Source organism: Lingula anatina, chromosome 4, assembly GCF_051362555.1.
Source record: "Lingula anatina isolate TDL-2025a chromosome 4, LinAna3.0, whole genome shotgun sequence".
In the NCBI taxonomy this organism is placed as follows: Eukaryota; Metazoa; Brachiopoda; class Lingulata; order Lingulida; family Lingulidae; genus Lingula; species Lingula anatina.
The window spans coordinates 13,095,305-13,112,431 of record NC_141770.1 but is presented as its reverse complement, the minus strand read 5'-3'; the positions used below and the strand labels follow the sequence as shown (position 1 = coordinate 13,112,431).

Sequence of the window (17,127 nt, the reverse complement as noted above, 5' to 3'; positions counted from 1 at the left end):
TGTTATCGGTGCTGCATATATGTTGAAAAAAGTGAAAAAACAGCATAAATTCCCTAAGAGTGACCCGATCATGCTGATTTTCGAACTTGACCTGCGTATTATGAATATTCATCAGTTCTGCAAGTTTCAAATCAAAAGGCAAAATGGTTTTCCACTTATCGTGTTATCGGTAAAAGTGCACGGCGACGGCGACGACGGCGACAGCGACGACGGCGACGGCGACGACAGACGCAGATGATGGCTATATGTACAGACACATCTGTGTCTGTACATAAAAATAAGCAAAAAAAGAAGGTAAAAGAAGATGCATTTATTGACACTCCGGTTTGGTTCCGACTTCTCTGAACAAGATCTTTCATACAACACGGCAAATATAAGACATTTCTCGTAGAACTATTAATGTGGTTTTAACAGGTACATCACTTCACTCTTAACAATCATTCTAAAAATCAATGCGTCTAGAAAAACAACATTTTTAATTTGTTTTGGCCCATTGTTGTCCATGAGAAAGACCTCCGTACCAGTTTGAAAATAAATATCACTACACATTAAGTAAATGCAGAGGATTATCCGACAAGAGTTGTTTTAAAACCAGCCAAATTCTGATCCAACTTGCATTTCCTTTTATAAGACTTAATACCTGATGCCGTCCAGTCAGTAATTACATTATGTACACATGCCATATTCCAAGGCTCAAATTCAAGCCAGTATCTCTGTTGATTTTATTTCTAGCATCCAAATGATCTGTGTCTGACCAGTCCCAAAGAAAGGCTTTACCATGTCTCGTTTGTTTTGAAATTTGTAAAGCATATTTTCACCCCTAAATTATTTTGCCTAAGTTCACTGATGTTACTTCCCCTTTTTCCAGAAAATTTGCTGTGTGTACAGGGTGTGAAACTTGAAACGCTTGTAGTAAAAGGCTACAGGTGTCATCAGGAATAGGACTACCCCAGCCTAAATAGAAAAGAAATACAAGGTTTGATTACAATATTACATGTTCAAAGATACATAAGAAGCATGAAAAATGTTAGTACCAGTATTTCTTAAACAAAATCCACCTCTAAAAAAAATTATCTTTCGTGCAGTAGGTAAGTCTTGACATTTTTTGTATGCTACAACAAGAAGTAAACTCAAAATAATATCATTCAAGGAGTAAATATAGGTCTCAACTTTCTTCTTCCAAAACGTGCCCATAAACAACATGTATGGCCCATGTGCTGAGCTAATGAGTGCCCTTATTTTAAAGTGCATAGAGGATTACATAATGTACAGTAAAACCACGGCCTTCACTACTCATCACCTGTGCCATATCATATGCTTGCCCAGGGCCCTTTTGTACACAAGACTTTGAGATTGAAAAGACACACAGTTCATATCAAACATTACTTTCATTTCTACACAATACACTGTAGGCAAAGAAGTTATTTTCACAGCAAATATGTTTATTTTTTCTTTTTTTTTTTTTGCAGATAAAATTGTACCACAGTGACTATCATTAAATAACAAGTCGGCAAAGATGTCAAATGTACAGACAAGAACAGGAAAAAAGGTCCATTTTCAACACTTTTTACGTAATACAAAATAACCAATTTACTATTTACTTACAAAATTGATGAGATCAGAAAAATATCAAACAATTTTTATAACAATTTTTATAACAAATTTTTAAACAATTTTTATTGTCCAATTTTCTCCATTTGAAGATACTAAAACACAGTGAGGGACCGAATCTGACAAACTGATCTGTTGTTTTTTTCGTTCATAACCTAATAATAATGTAGTTTTTAACTGGGCATAACTCTTGATCATCATCATCATCATTCCTCCTCGTCCCGTGTGGGACATAAGGCCACAATAGCTCTTGATACTGCATGTAAAATTTAAATGTAATTCCATTTTCATTAAGCTTGAAGTCTTGGCTTTTTAAAAATGTATACTTTGTATGGGTAATAAAGGCAAACAAATAAATTATGGCCAATTTACTGAGGTGACACAGCTTTTCATTGCTAGCTCACAAAATAGATTGGGTCCAGCTTAAGTTTATGGGTCAGCATTAACCGGTACCTATGGGGTTACGCTTGAAGACAAAAGGTTAAATGTTTTTCATTTAACTTGCATAAAGGTGGATAAAATATGCTGGAAAAAAAAAAGTAGAACTTTTGGAAAAATGATCTGATCAGGCTGATTATTGAACTTGACCAGTTGAACTTAAGCAGTTTTCATTTAACGTGTAAAACAGAGCATCCACAGAAGGTTTTCATTTAATTTGTATAACAGGGCATCCACAGAATCGACGATGATGACAGACACAGGTGATGCCCCACCCCCATTCCCCAATTAAAAAGCACTTGGAGGAACACACCTTCCACTTTTACAAGGTGTGACAAGTAGGTTCACCTAGTTCGAGACAATTACCTACCTTTATACCAAATTTTTTACGCTGCTCCAGATCTGGGTCAGAGGCCCAAGACAGGAAGGTCACTACATCCTTGGCTAGCTGGCTCTGGGTGGCAGGGGTGCCTGAAAACAATTACATCAACATTTCACTAGTAACAGACTAGGAGGAAAATGCCTGTCCAACTGATCATGACCGCTTGAAATGCTAGAGGATCTGCATGGTTAATGTGCAAAATGCTGTGTGTAATAATAAGCACACATAAACTGAAAGAAATAAAATACTTTTTGTGGAGTGCCTGCAGATTCCTTGTAGCTTTCAACAACTGATCTCCCAAGTTTGCCCCACGTCTGAGAAGCAAGGACAGAAATACTCATTACTGTAACGTAAAATTTTGAAAATTCTGATAAGCAGTATCCAAATACCCATCTGTTATACAAATGATTTGAAATCACAAGGTCTGAAAACAGATAAGGTGTTGGGCACTCATTGTAAAATGGTACATAGCATTTTGCATGTGAAAATTCTCACTGTTTCAAATATGTTGAACTAAATAAATGTACAAGTCAACATTTGGCTTAGTTTGTCATATGAGAGAGAGAGAGAGAGAGAGAGAGAGAGAGAGAGTTAGTTTTCTTACCATCTTCATACTCTATGATTTCATTGTAAAGTGCTTGTGCCATGCTTATAGCGCCCCCAGCGAAATACGGGTTGTAAGCCATGCCATCAGCTAATTCATAACCAGCAGGAGGATCACAGTATCCAGTCAGCAGGGCGAAGATGTAGCTCTACAAAGAACAATGGAATATACAATTCTTCATTATTAACTTAAATTAATTGAGTAATATTCAGGCTGGAGAGCATGCCAGTGTATTGGCAGTAAAAATTTGTAAAAATAAGAGTTGAAAGTTAAGAAAATGTGCAGTTTATTTGTTTAATGCAGGCTAACACTTGCCAACTTAGCCAAATGCTAAAACTGACTTAAATTGGCTAAACAAAAAGGGCTTGATTTGACTAATTTTAGTCAGATAAGAACCATTTGGATAACAAATTGACAAAAAAAAAGTGGTGATTTGGCTAAGGGAAAAAAATTGCTAGCGCTACCCCGGGCAGGTTGCACAAAACATTTGTACCTGACATGATCTCCTTTTCCTTGGAAATGCCAATGTATCAATACTGGATTTGAACGAGTTACAAGCTGGGTCATCTATAATTTGAATAACGAGGACAATACAAACCCCAGTTACAAACAGGTTTAACTACTACACTTGGAAAAGGTTAAGATTAAAAGGAACCCCATGAGCCTTGTGTTTTGTTATCCTAAATCTGACCGTTTTCTTTGAAAACAACTGTGTCCTATAAACTCCGTACCTCTGCTTCTTCTCTTGCTAGGACAACATGGCCAAGATCTGGTGGATAGGCTCCATTGTTTGCTGCCTTTGCTGCTTCTACATTATCATAAGGCTTAGGGAAAGGATCAGAGAGTTTTCCAGGTCTCTGAAACATCTGCCCTGCATCATTTGGTCCATCCCATACCATAGCCTGAAAATAGAATGAACAGAAGACCCCACTAATTCAACTGAGGGATTTGGATTTCAAACAACTTCATACAACTTCATACACATAATAATAAGTAAACAACAGTAACAAAGAACATGGAACAACAACACACAGAAAAGATTATCAGAAAGAAAGGAAGTAGAAAAGTTTGCATTAAAACATACGATTTCTATCTTTTTTTTTTCTCTATACCTCTTCAGCTTCTCTCTTTGCTTCCCTCTCTGAGTAACACACGTCCACAAGATGGCGGTAGCACAAAGCTTCCATGGTGTGACACGCGGCACACACTTGCTTGTAGACCTGGTAGCCTCTCCGTACACTGGAGGTAAGAATTATTGTAACTGCTCACAAAATGTACACACAATTCTTTAAGTATATTTTTTCATTTCAAAATTCATTAAGGCCTGCTGGTAATAAAATGTGTCTGGTGAAAAACACTATTGAGAACTTTATAATCATTTTTATTGGACGAATTGAGGTCAAATTTACTTTAGAAAATAATGTATTCAATTTCAATTAATTGTTCTGTATCAAATGCCTAGTGATGCCTCTCTACCAGTATAGGCTTGAAAATCATTTGATACTATTATAGTAAAGCATGCTAGCATACCTTTCACTAAATCATTAAGAAAATCCACTCAAAGTGAAAGTATACATATGCCTTTGTCCTGTTTAACAACCTCTAACATCATTAGGCTGTATTCCCAGAGCTTTTAGATCCATCTATCCTCGCGGGGAGTCTCACTAGATTACTGTCAGATAATCCGGCTTAAATATCCGTCCCGCCTACTACAAGCTGTAAGGGGGTAATTAACTTTCGTGTCCGCTCGGCTGACAGCTATTTAGCGTGAACCCCCAGGGAGTTAGGTCGATCTAAAGTAGATCGATCTAATCTCTGGAAATGGGGTCATAGACACACTAGATCTAAGCGTGGATTTCCAGTAACTCATCGAACCACTTCTATCAGTTTCTTATATACCACTCAAATAAAGCCGACACGCTAAGGGACATACCCAACTAATCACTCGTTCTGCCGTAAAAGAGCTTTAAAACAGCACCTTCTACAAATTTTTGGTTGAAATCAACCTAGCTAACTGCCCCAGTTATATATAATACAGCACAGAAAGTAAACAGAAAATACCAATTCAAATAACTTTTCAGATAAATGAAACAATATCCTTTGGTAATTCTCTAAGTTATACCAAAAGAAACTTTGTGGCACTTGGTCAGCCTTTTTTTTTTTTAAACACTAGTCAGGGGGAAAAAAAAAGAAATGAAATAAATAAATAAAAATAATTTATAACGCATTATCTAGTTGGAGAACTCTTAATCTTACCTGGCTTTATCATATGCAGCAAAATAACCCTTGAAGTCCCAGCGGTAATGGGGAGGATGAAGGATCAGCTCTTGCGCATTAGCAGGTCTGAGAAGGGCCATACCAACTCCTACTGAGCCAACCCCTAACACCCCACCAGCTACTGCCAATGCCTGGAAATAGTTATAGTCAATGTTAACAGGGACTGGTAACGTGTGGTTTCATGAAAAAAATAAAGCTGAAAGTTTGTCGTTGCTTATTAAGAGAGAAACTGACATCTTCCCTGACCAAGGATGATAAATCGGCAATGGTCCTTTATTACAACTAGTACAAAATGGCCAATGTTGTTGACAAGTAGTTAATGTTAGGGGTTTCCCCAGGATTTGGGGTACAGGGGAGTCCAAAATTATAATCTGCAATTTGGTCACCGATTTACAGGGAGTCCAACTACAAATATACTGTCAGTCTCCAAAATATCATAAATTATGTACAGCTGTCTTTGAAAATATAGGCTCTCTTTTGAGGCCAGTGCCCCTCCAAATGACAACTTGTAAGCTCTCTGGGGAAATCCTTGGTTACTGTATTTTAGTGAACTACTGTGCATTCATCCAAGATTCAAACAGTTAAACACTAACAGCCAACTTAACTTCTCTGTTGAAAAGACAGAAGAAAAACAATGTTATTACAAAGAACAACTTTTTTCATTTAATTTTTCAATATTTAAAATATGCAGATTTAAAGGTTATTTATTTCAAAAGAATAGATCAAACGTCACAAGTACTCTTACAAAATGGGGATAACTTATACAATGTACCCCATTGTATAAGTTATCCCCATTTTGTAACTTATACAATGTACCCCATTGTTAAAGTCTTTAGAAATTTGTTGAAAATAGTGATTTCCTGATCCAGACTATATTTCAAGCAGGATTTGTTAGCACTTACAATCTTCTTCCTAGAAAACCTTCTGCCAGTTGATATACATGCCTGAAAAGCAAATAAAACTGTTGTATAAAATATGTACAAAAACATTAGAATAGATTCATAAAATATAATACCCTAATATACTATACTGACAACAGAATACATATAATGCACTCAAGACATTTACATTAGAAAAGAAGTATCGGGTAACTGATAGTTTGATGTAATTTTACAAATCATTATGATGTCTAATGTATTAAAACCTTTTATCACATTCCAACTCAAGAAGAACTATTAGTTACTAGCTTTTCTAGAGTTGAAACATGGCATATGATCTGATAATACAGAAACAAATCATAATAATTTGCGGAGTTAGGTCAACAATGTCAATTACCAAATTGTCATTACAGAATGACTGATGTCAACGATCAGAGCTTTTAAGTTAACTTTAAAACCTTACACACTAGTTGACAATGATTTCACATATATCACATGATTGCACATACATCTTTCATGGTTTAGCTCATGTAGACTTTTACCATGTACGTGCTGAGGCACAAAATTCGATAGGTGGGGGGGTGGGGGGGGGGGGGTGGGGGGGGGGAGAAAATGCTTAAGAACAAGCATTAATTTAGCCCGTAAATGGATTGTTGAGGACTGCTTTTTCGGCAGACACAAATTCAAGAATCGAACGTTCGCCAAACGTTCACAGTCAGTGCGTGCAAGGACGTATATTTAATATATTCAATATACGTCCTTGGTGCGTGGAACTGCTTATTCAAAGTATGCATCTCGATCTGCAATATTTAGGTGGACTACGTGACGTGGGTAGGTGGTTAGATTTTTGAGCTGTTGAAGAGCACGATTCATCTATGACTGTAGTAAGATTAAAATGACAACAATTTGCAGTAAAAGAGCTTTTCGCTTAGACTTACCCCCTGCGAACTTATTGATGTTTTGGCTTGTAAAAAGCCCTGTCTCGACGCTTTTGCCAGTAGGGCAGACATTTTGTAACAGTGGCTACCGCAGTTATTAATGTCCGACAATAAATTACATTCAATTTGTTTTTGAATGTATCTAATATCAATATCAATTTGATAATCAAAAGCAATTGAATATTTTATTGATATATTTAGTAAATATTATAGTATTTTTAACCAGAAAATTGAAAATTTGGATTATATTTTAAGAGGTATGAGGTAATAGCCCAATGCGCATTTGAACTCACGCATCCGGTCTTTCATTTCCGGTTTGCATGAGTTTCCTTTGAATCAACTCGCCCCTATATCGGTTAACAAAGGTAATTCGATTTGTGTTTGCGTGATTTCTAGATCTACCCGCACAGGGCCATTGTCCCTGTCCCTGATGCCATGAGTTTGTCAACTGCACGTGATATTATTTTATGTAATATTTTGACAGTAACTGGTTCAGAGTGAGACGGAGCCTGTGGAATTGCAAAAAGCTCGAGTTGCAGTAATGAATATTCAGATATTCCTTACAGTACTTATACACGTACTCAACCTGCATGTTTTCAAACTCATAGAGCAAGAGAGTCCCTGGCAAGCATGCGGTCTATTCTTCACATTAAAAATAGAAAAAAAAACGTGTTTTTAATTTTTTGTTCATAGTGTTAGTAATGCTACATTTTTTTCAGAGTGGTGTCAATACTACTGGTGCCATACTGTGTTAACAAGTGACATGGGTTTGCTAACAAACCCAACTTCCAGGGCCACCATTGTGGGCAGCATAACCAGACACAACAACAAAATATGCTTCTTATGTTATGTAGTCGGGTTATCATGGTTCCTGGCTTTGGCATACCAAGAATTAAATGCAGGGACCTATTTCTCAGAGAATGCTCTCCTTCCTGGTAAGAATAAGACAGGGTGTGTTCCCAGTAAAATAATTGTTTTAAGTAGATCAATCCAATCCCGTGGGGTCTCTTGCTGTATGCAATTAAATGAATGACACGCCTCCTCTAGCAGTTAGGGGCTAATGAATTTTCAGGTGCATTCAGTTTCGTTTAAAGCAAAGTAAAAAAGGTTCCAGTAGCCTAACTATGGTTGTGCTTAGAGACACTACATTTACATTTTAAATGAAAATTAGACTTGGGTGAATTGTTTTATTTTAGGTTTAGTGAGGAGCCAATTTTATGGAGATTCAGAAGCAGAGGGATATTATAGTCAGCTAAAAAGTGAATTGAATAAAGATAAAAAGTAAGTGTCTTAGAGTGCATTCCCAGACATTTAGATCGATCCATCCGGATCGACCTAACTCCCTGGGGGTTCACGCTAAATTGCAGTCAGCCGAGGGCGCACGACAGTTAATTATCCCCTTACAGCTTTTAGTAGGCGGGACAGACGCTTAAGCCAGCTAAGCTGACAGTAATCTAGTGAGACTCCCCACAGGGATAGATCGATCTAAAATCTGTGGGAATGGGGTCTTATTTGCATATGATATTTGTAATATGCACTCTGTGTACTGTGTTATCCATTTGCCACCAATATAAAGTTATAATCATTGATAATAAAAGCACAGTTATTTACTCAAGATTTCGGAGTAGGGTTTAGTAAGGGTAAGGAAAGATGTTTCACCTCTGTTTGTTTGCTTGTTTGTTTGTTTTTCACCAGCTTAACTCAGAAAGCTATAAATGGATTGTGATGAAATTTTCCATAAAATAGATTGACTTAAAAGTAATAGATTATGGTGATGATCCATGAATTAATTAATTAATGGTTGATGATTAGTTAATTATTTATTTTTGGTAGAGGTCTGTGCTCTCTGAGTGCTTTCCTAGTTTTAAACTGATCCTAGTGAAATGTGCCCTGTTCTTTAGCGTCATGCCAGTGAAGTGGATATATAACCAGTTTATGGACCTGGGACTGGATGTATACATACACAATTTCACCTTTAGATACCCACTCAAAATATTTGGAGAAAAGGCAAGTCTGAATGGATATAAATTTTTAATGTGGTTTTACATTTGTATTTTTAAATTGGACTCTTTTTATTTTTTTTAAGGTAAAAAATCTGATTATTTTTTCTCGATGGTTTTGTTAACTTAAGACAAATGTGTGTGTGTGTGTGTGTGTGTGTCCCCTACCACCCCACAACACAGAACATCACGGTTTTGCCAAATTTACCACTGTAATTAATGCTGCTCTTATCTTCCTTTTTACAGCAAATTCCTGGCCAAAATGTGTATGCCATCATGCGTGCATCTCGTGCAGCAAGCACGGAGGCCTTGGTGCTGACCGTCCCCTTTAGAACAGTGACCACTGTAATGGACAAGACACATGGTGGTCTGGCCCTCATGCTGACCATGGCTAATCACTTCAGAAGTAAGGGCTCATTCCCATTGAAACTGTTCTTCTACATTGATTGATTCAGCTCTGAGGGAACTCCTGCTGAATATTATCATAAGAGCAGACTTTAATTGAAATTCCCCAGTGTATTATTTGCAGGTTTTTATTACAAATCCACACCTTTATTTATTTATTTATTTATTTATTTATTTCAGAGTCATCATATTGGGCCAAAGACATCATCTTTGTGGTGACAGAGCATGAGTACATAGGAATGCAGGCCTGGCTGGATGCTTATCACGAAACCAAATCTGAATGTGAGACCCAAACTAAACACTACCTTTTTGTTTGTTTGTTTTTTTTCATCATTCTTGTACCCTTTAGGGTGTCGAGGGGAGAAAGAGTTAGAATTTTCTGTCTCTGGTGAGCTGGAATGTTAGGTTGAGTGGGATGTTGTTCGATTGCAAGATTTCTTGTACTCCATTTACCCACTTCTTCCTCGGCCTTCCTCTTGCCTTGACCTTTCTGGTTTAGATGGGTTTAAGAGGATGAAATTACTACTGTGTTTTCTGGTTTGGATCAATATTACAATATTAAATTTTTCTGAAGTTTTTAAATAGTCCTTAAATAGCCCTTTAAACATCAAAAACCCAGAAAACATAGAATTATAGAAAGTTAAGAAAGTCTGTTATTACAACCTATCATCCCCTAATGTGTATTTTTCAGTGATTTCATCAAACAGCCTGGAAGGACACGGAGGAAGTATTCAGGCCGCCATTAACCTGGAAGTTCCCACCAATAAGATTTCATCGTTTGACTTCAGGCTTGAGGGTTTGAATGGGCAGCTGCCTAACCTTGACCTCTTCAATCTGGTAGTTCGTATAAGTCGTCAGGAAGGTTTTGATGTGCTGTTGAAAGACCAGGTATTAATAGATTTCTGGAATTGTATTTTTTATTTGTTTTACATAGGTTGATGAATAACTTCAGCTTAATCAAATGAATATTTTGATAATTTGTTACAGTAATAATAATTCTGTTTTGATGTTTTGATGCTTACTTGACACCCCCCTTCCCCCCCCCCCAAAAAAAAAAAAAAAAAAAAAAAGGTTTCAGCCTGTGTGGTATTTCAGTAACTGAAGCATTTGTGGTAATTGCACTTATGATACTACATAACAATTTCTGTTTTTTTTAAGGAGTGCTGTTCTTGCACTTATAAAAAACAAGCATGTAACATGCTTTTTTATCTAATTATACTCATGTGCTTTGTGGCTTTTAGTGTTAAATATTTTACAACTACTTGGCTGAATCAAAATGTGCTAATTTAAAAATGATAATTCAAGTTTTTAAAATCTCTTGCAGGACTAACAGTTTAGTCTTATTGATGGCATTGCATCTCCCTCTTGGAGACATAAGCAACTTCTTCATTTTGATTAAATTGTAAATATAGTTACTGAAATCATCATCATCATCATTTAGAGCCTATAGTGTTCCACTGTTGGACAAAGGCCTCAGCATGCTTTTTCCATTGTTTCCTATCCTGAGCCTCAGATTTCCAGTTTGGCCAAGGTTTCTTCTTCCACGACTTCCAGTAGTCATCTAATTCATCCCTCCATCGTTTCACTGGCCTTCCTCTTTTTCTTTGTCCATACCTTGGGGTCCATTCCAAAGTGAAGTTACTGAAATAGATTAAAATAATTGACTTATGTTAAATTAAAAAAGATGACTTAACTTCACAGTATAAGCACACTGGCAGGAGTTCATCTTAATATGTTTATCCACTCTGTGCCAGCATGACCCCTATCATCCAGAGACCTTTGAGGGTTATCTGCAGAACCTGAAGACCATGTTCTTGATGATGTGGACCCAGGCTCCAGGCAGCGCCAATAACAACCACGGGGTCTTCCTCAAGTATAACATAGAGGCCCTGACCCTAGTGGGAAAGAAGGAGAAAGGAAAACATGCTCAGGGATATGGGCCCATGGGAAGGTGATCTGTTTTGAGGGTTTTTTTTGTTTTTTTTTTTCATATGTTATCAGTATTGTTTTTTTGTTTTTTTCTTTTATTTATTTATTTTTGTAATCTTTGAAAAGTTAGAATATATTCCAATTAGTCGATTCATTCAGCAAATGATCAATGATGGTGATAACTGAAAAGACACAAACCTTGTATTTATATACTCAGTTACTTACAAAAATGCATACGTGTCCACCTGCATGCTCGCACACACGTCAGAAAACACATGCACAGATACATTGAAGACTCATATTTTTAGAATCGCCTATCAGTAACTATCATATAGTTAATTTTAGTTTTTAATAAGGTGTACTGTAATTTTATGATTAATTTTAAATGTTGTGATTTTAGTTTCTTATCACTTTAGAATATGAAATAATTGGTTCTTTAAATTAGTTCTTAGTCCTTTAAAATTGTAATGTGTTCTTATACTAGTATTGTGTTATTTAGCTCTTTTAAGTGAATGTTGTAAGGCGCATTGATATTTTTAATGGAATGCGCCATAGAAAAATGAATTATTATATTATTATTATTATTATTATTACATACAAGTAGACAAAGATGCTTTTTTATTAACAAAAAATATTACATATATATTGTCGTTTACATTTTCAGAACCATTTTATGTTTAAGCCCAGCTGGTATTCATGAATTAATAATTACACAGACAATGCTTTCCTACCGTCAAATTTTCAGCTCTACTCAAGAGCCTTCCTCAGGACAAACGGGTCCTGCGCTGATGATCTATGATGAGATGTAATTATTGACCAGTTATCCAGCTGGTATTGTTAAGCCCTACTTCACTGCCACTTTCTTCTTGTTACAGAACAGTAGAGGGCATCTTCCGCAGTCTAAACAATCTTCTGGAGAGATTTCACCAGTCGTTCTTCTTCTACCTCCTCCCAAGTACCAGCAGATATGTCTCCATAGGTCTTTATATGCCTCCGTTTGCCATAATGGTGGCAGGGAGTCTTATCAAAATATCCTTTACTATGATTTATTAGTGATCATTCAAACAGGTTGTACAAAATGTTAAAAGCTTGAGCCTTTTTAGACTCATGTTTATATTATATTACATACATTGAATACTATGTTATCTACACTTTGTGATTATTTGACTTGTTATTAATAAACAGTGCTTTTCAACATATTTTCTTAAAGTTAGGCATGTTTTTTTTTGTCACCTATCTCAAAAAGAAAAAAGGAAAAAAAAACAGATGTGACTTTATAAAATCACTGCTTAAATTGTGATTTAGTGTATGCAATTGCTCTTGAATGATTTTGCTCAAATTACAAAAGAATCATATAGGTTGTTATAACTTAACAGTCTTCAGGCAGTGGCTATGTGGATTAGCTGTACCGAGACGGTGGAGGAAGGTGTTTCAACTGAAAAAGAGAAGAAAGAAACAGATCAGGCTAATGGGGACAGTGTACAGAAAAATGAAGTTGAAGATCACAAGGAGGAAAAGGTAAATAGTAGCTCAGCACATATTTTTTCTAAAATCGAGATCAGGGATTGAAGTAGAACTGGGATTTGATACGTCTTTGTGAGTAACCTTGGCCTTGCTTTTCATAAAACATTTATTTTTTCAAATTTTACACAGGTATATTTGTTACAGATGTAGAATTAAATTTTTACATCTGAAAGTATTCCAATTATTATTGATTATTCAGACATGAGCGTTTTACATGGAATGATGGAATTCTAAGATTTTAGATTCAGTTCTGATGAAACGTAATGGGATCCTAGGCTATTAAATGTTTTGTCTCACAACTAATGTTCAGTGATTAAAAAAAAACACAGAATAATGTCTGATTAGTACTTTATTCTGATTGATTCATTAGAACATGCATTACAGTAATGGAATTAAGTGCCATGAAATAAATTGTCAGTGGTTCCATAAATGTGGAATTTTATCAACAAAGAAGTTTATCAGTTTCAGTGGTGAATGCACTATATGATGAAAAGTCCTATTAACGTAAAGAGTGAATAGCTCTTACATCACTGAAAGAAGTCTTATCATTTGAGCTGGACACAAGCTAACACTGAATAAAAATACTACCTGTTTACATTTCATTACTATTCCTTGTGTGTTATATTATTGCTCTTATTATTATTATTATTTTTTTTTCATTTTTATGTTTAATTCTTTTGTTGCAGGAGGAAGAAAAGAAAGGCCTGCTGAGTGTGATCCCCATTCTCTTCATCACGCAGCTGTTTGGCCTCCTTGCCTACTTCAGTCCTGATTTCTTCGTAGATTTAGGGATGCCATTACACCTACATGTGGCAGAAGCTGTTCATTATGGGATGCTAGCTTTATTTCTGTCATCCCTGGCCATGCCAAGGTTTTTAAAAAGGTAAAGAATAAATATTAAGTCTGAACTGATAGATCCTGTCACGTGTCTTTGGGTTAAGTCTTGAGGCAAGGATTGAAAGGGTATTAGCTGGACTTTCTTTAGCAAATTTCCATGTTTGTTTAAGTAATTTCTTTCTATTAAAACCCTGTTTGAAGAAAAAAAAAAACAGACGAAATGTAAGAGAAAGGTGAATACTTTCAATTTTCTTATGTCTTTTCTTGTACCAAATGTAATTATATTGAGATATAATTTAAATATAATTACAAAAAGAGGGGGGCGTGACTCACTAACAGGAAGCCAAATTGTTGTTCATATTACAGGATAGTAACAAGTTTTATGGAAAAATATCATTTTTAGCAATATCCATGCTGTGCTGTGTTAAGTAATGTAATCTAATGTAGTGTTTAAAAGCATAGTAATTGCATTTAATTTAGTATTGAAGGAAAACATTAACAGATACCTTTAAAAGTGTATAATTTTTTGGGAGAAAATTGACCATCTTTGCTAGTCAGTAAATGAAGTGAGCATTTACATTTATTGTTTACTAATAGAACCGTGTCACTTTCTATTTAATTAATTATTTTGTTCATGATTTCAGGTCACTCTCAGAAAAAAGCCGTCCAGATTGGAAGCTATTGAAGTGTGTCTCACTCATTGTGCAGGGCTTGGTGCTGTTTAGCATTGCACTCATGAATATATCTCTAGCATTTTTTCTGGCTGCCGTAATGGTGCCAGTGTGTGTGGCTATGTGGCCAAGTAATAATAGGTTGGTATCGGATGTTAGGGCTTTTGTGTTGGTCATGTCTTGAATTTGAACCCCATGTTGCTGTGTGAGATTTTCACTGCTTGACTTTTGCATTTATGATGCTGTCAGAGCTATTTTGTACCATGTAATAAAAATGATTTTCAAAAAATAGTTGCATTTTAACTTTTTAATTCCAAAAAAAATTCTTAATTATTATTATATATATATATATATATATTTTTTTTTTTTTTTTCAGAATTGTCCAGATACTCCATGCCTCATTCCTCCTCCTGGTATCTCCATTCCTTCTTTTATACATAACAGTGGTAGCCAATCAAATGATGACAGAGAAAGTAGCAGACGTGGCCTCCCTGCTTGTACAGAGCTGGGATCACATGAAGACTCCACTCATCCTGGGCATGGTAGAGAGCCAGCTATTGGGCAGCTGGACATATTGCGTCATCTGTTTAGGAATTTTTCCAAATTGGTTGGCATTTTGGTGTCTCATATGGATTGGGTCATAACAAACAAGAAAGTGCAAGCCTGGGTTACAATGGAGCTATTTATAATGTTGCAGATGTTTTACAAAAGGATATATATCACTTTATCACGTGAAGCACAGGGCTTAGGAAAAGCTCACGTCTGTATCTAGCACCTCTGTGTCAACAGAAAGGCAGCAAGGACTCCAAATGTTGGTCAAACTGTTGTGAATCATTCAAGTATGAAAGGATTTGTTATATCTGTAACATCCTCGGTCATATCTATTTTGTTGAAAGGCTTGGGAAGATATGCCTTTGTCTTGGCTGTGAGATGGGTTTGGACAGTGCTTAGAAGTGCAATCAATAATTGTTACGTCTTTTTTTTCCTCAACAATCTCAAAAGACAGTCTAGACTTAGTGCATTGATCAAATAATTTTCAGCTTAGTAGCAGTCACAGGTCCCCTTTTCAAAGATCTCAGGGACAGCATAAGGTTATGTAGTTTAGTTCATCAATTTTGTTGGAAATTGAATATTGATTGAATTAAATCAGCTTTTACCTACAACCATGAGACTTTTCAGTTATGAAAAAAGATAAAATGGGACAAAGTATGGATTAGAACTTCTCCTTGGTACACCAATTGTATTTGCACAGAATGATTTCAGAATAATTTAAAACATTGTATTCAGACGAACTATGGATAAGAGTTGCTCCTTATGGTAAACGAAATGTATTCAGACAAAAATGGATAAGAACTGCTCCTTACAATAAACTAGTTGTATTCAGACACAATATGGATAAAATTGCTCAGTAGCTTAGATTGGTCAAACCAAGATTGGCAGTCCTCTAGAAATGGGCCTGAAGTGCATTTCTGGACTTTTGGGTCCAAAAGATGACTGAAATTGTTGGTATTCTGGTACATTTTTCCTTTGCGTACAGTGAAAGAATTGTATGTGGACTAGGTTGTGTAAAACTGACACAGGGCACATCATGTATGTGTGATTAGGAGTAGGAATGCTCAAATGTCCTTGTGTTACCAGTGAGTTCAGCCATCGGATGATTGATTTATAAAGAACACATGCGGAGACAATCCTAAGTCAGTCGCTGTTTTTATACATCTTATTACTATAAGACGGAAGGGACTGAGTTTGCTCTTAAAATAGAGCCATTTTTTGTTATTTGATAACTAGATATATCATGATTCAAAACGATTGAACATCAATATGGTAGAAAACGCCGAAATTGGTGTCACACACGTAGGCGTGTGATGACGTTGAATGGTTAGGAATTGCGCAAGGGACTACGGAAATGAACTCGATCTAAAACCCATTTTGGGTAGAGTTTTGAATTAATGGATAACAACTTCTGTCAAAGTTGCGTTTATGAAATATTTTGTGGTGATGATTTCCTTATTGGGAATGATTTCATACATGTTCGCTGAGCAAATGTAGGTTACAGCCATATTTTCAATAATAGGTTGTCATGTATTTTTTATCTTAACCTTGGTCTGCCAAGACCAAGCTTTATCAGTCCTTTGTGTAGTTTGGGTTACACGATTCTGTTGTAGAACATACTGCTCACAAGGACATAAAATGTTAAAGAGATATAGGCATCATGAACTTTACATTGTATCACAATTTGATCTCCACCGAATGTTGTCTGTAAGGTGTACGGAAAGCAAATAAAAATTGTCAAGTATAAAAAAAATGATTATATATATATATATATATATAAGATGCGCCATGTATTTCAACCAGTGCTTAATAAAGAGCATTGTAAACAAGGAATCTTGGAATTGCTTGTAGACTTAAACTCAATACTGGGTCTTTCCACACACACACACACACACACACACACACACACAAAAAAAAAAAAAAAGTCACCCCAACGACTCCTATTCTGTGTAATATATACACAACCCTGACTTGTCCCATTATTTTTATATATATTAAAATAACCTATATTGAAAAAAAATCGATGAACAAAACGGTTATGCAAATATTACGTGAAATGTAAGTGTCACTGACGTGACTCA

General features: G+C 35.8%; 2 protein-coding genes across 2 annotated transcripts; one reads left to right on the top strand and one right to left on the bottom strand.

Annotated features, from left to right (window-relative positions):
* Positions 1–295: 295 nt before the first annotated feature.
* On the bottom strand, positions 296–7,258 carry LOC106179385 (cytochrome c1, heme protein, mitochondrial-like). Its single transcript, XM_013563000.2, has 8 exons — positions 7,129–7,258; positions 6,215–6,256; positions 5,292–5,443; positions 4,148–4,274; positions 3,767–3,937; positions 3,036–3,183; positions 2,420–2,520; positions 296–954 (listed from the first exon to the last, which is right to left on the bottom strand). Exons 1-8 carry the CDS (start codon positions 7,198–7,200, stop codon positions 850–852), a joined length of 918 nt encoding a protein of 305 aa, XP_013418454.1. The 5' UTR covers positions 7,201–7,258; the 3' UTR covers positions 296–849.
* Positions 7,259–7,424: 166 nt separating this feature from the next.
* LOC106179384 (GPI-anchor transamidase component GPAA1) lies at positions 7,425–16,926 on the top strand. Its single transcript, XM_087010781.1, has 13 exons — positions 7,425–7,493; positions 7,848–8,063; positions 8,325–8,409; positions 9,030–9,135; positions 9,375–9,534; positions 9,714–9,815; positions 10,225–10,421; positions 11,288–11,484; positions 12,338–12,514; positions 12,839–12,980; positions 13,673–13,869; positions 14,468–14,635; positions 14,871–16,926. The coding sequence occupies exons 2-13, from the start codon at positions 7,892–7,894 to the stop codon at positions 15,136–15,138; spliced, it is 1,971 nt and encodes a 656-aa protein (XP_086866907.1). The 5' UTR covers positions 7,425–7,493; positions 7,848–7,891; the 3' UTR covers positions 15,139–16,926.
* The last annotated feature ends 201 nt before the right edge of the window (positions 16,927–17,127 follow it).

What these genes read in the sequence shown, in the direction of transcription:
- LOC106179384 (XM_087010781.1), top strand. Translation starts at nt 7,892, where the DNA reads ATGGGTTTGCTAACAAACCCAACTTCCAGGGCCACCATTGTGGGCAGC. An exon ending in CATGGCTAATCACTTCAGAA is followed by an intron (nt 9,535 to 9,713) that starts GTAAGGGCTCAT and finishes TATTTATTTCAG; the next exon opens with AGTCATCATATTGGGCCAAA. An exon ending in ATGTGGCCAAGTAATAATAG is followed by an intron (nt 14,636 to 14,870) that starts GTTGGTATCGGA and finishes TTTTTTTTTCAG; the next exon opens with AATTGTCCAGATACTCCATG.
- LOC106179385 (XM_013563000.2), bottom strand. Translation starts at nt 7,200, where the DNA reads ATGTCTGCCCTACTGGCAAAAGCGTCGAGACAGGGCTTTTTACAAGCC. An exon ending in GGTTTTCTAGGAAGAAGATT is followed by an intron (nt 5,444 to 6,214) that starts GTAAGTGCTAAC and finishes AACTATTTCCAG; the next exon opens with GCATTGGCAGTAGCTGGTGG. An exon ending in CAAAGAGAGAAGCTGAAGAG is followed by an intron (nt 3,938 to 4,147) that starts GTATAGAGAAAA and finishes TTCTATTTTCAG; the next exon opens with GCTATGGTATGGGATGGACC.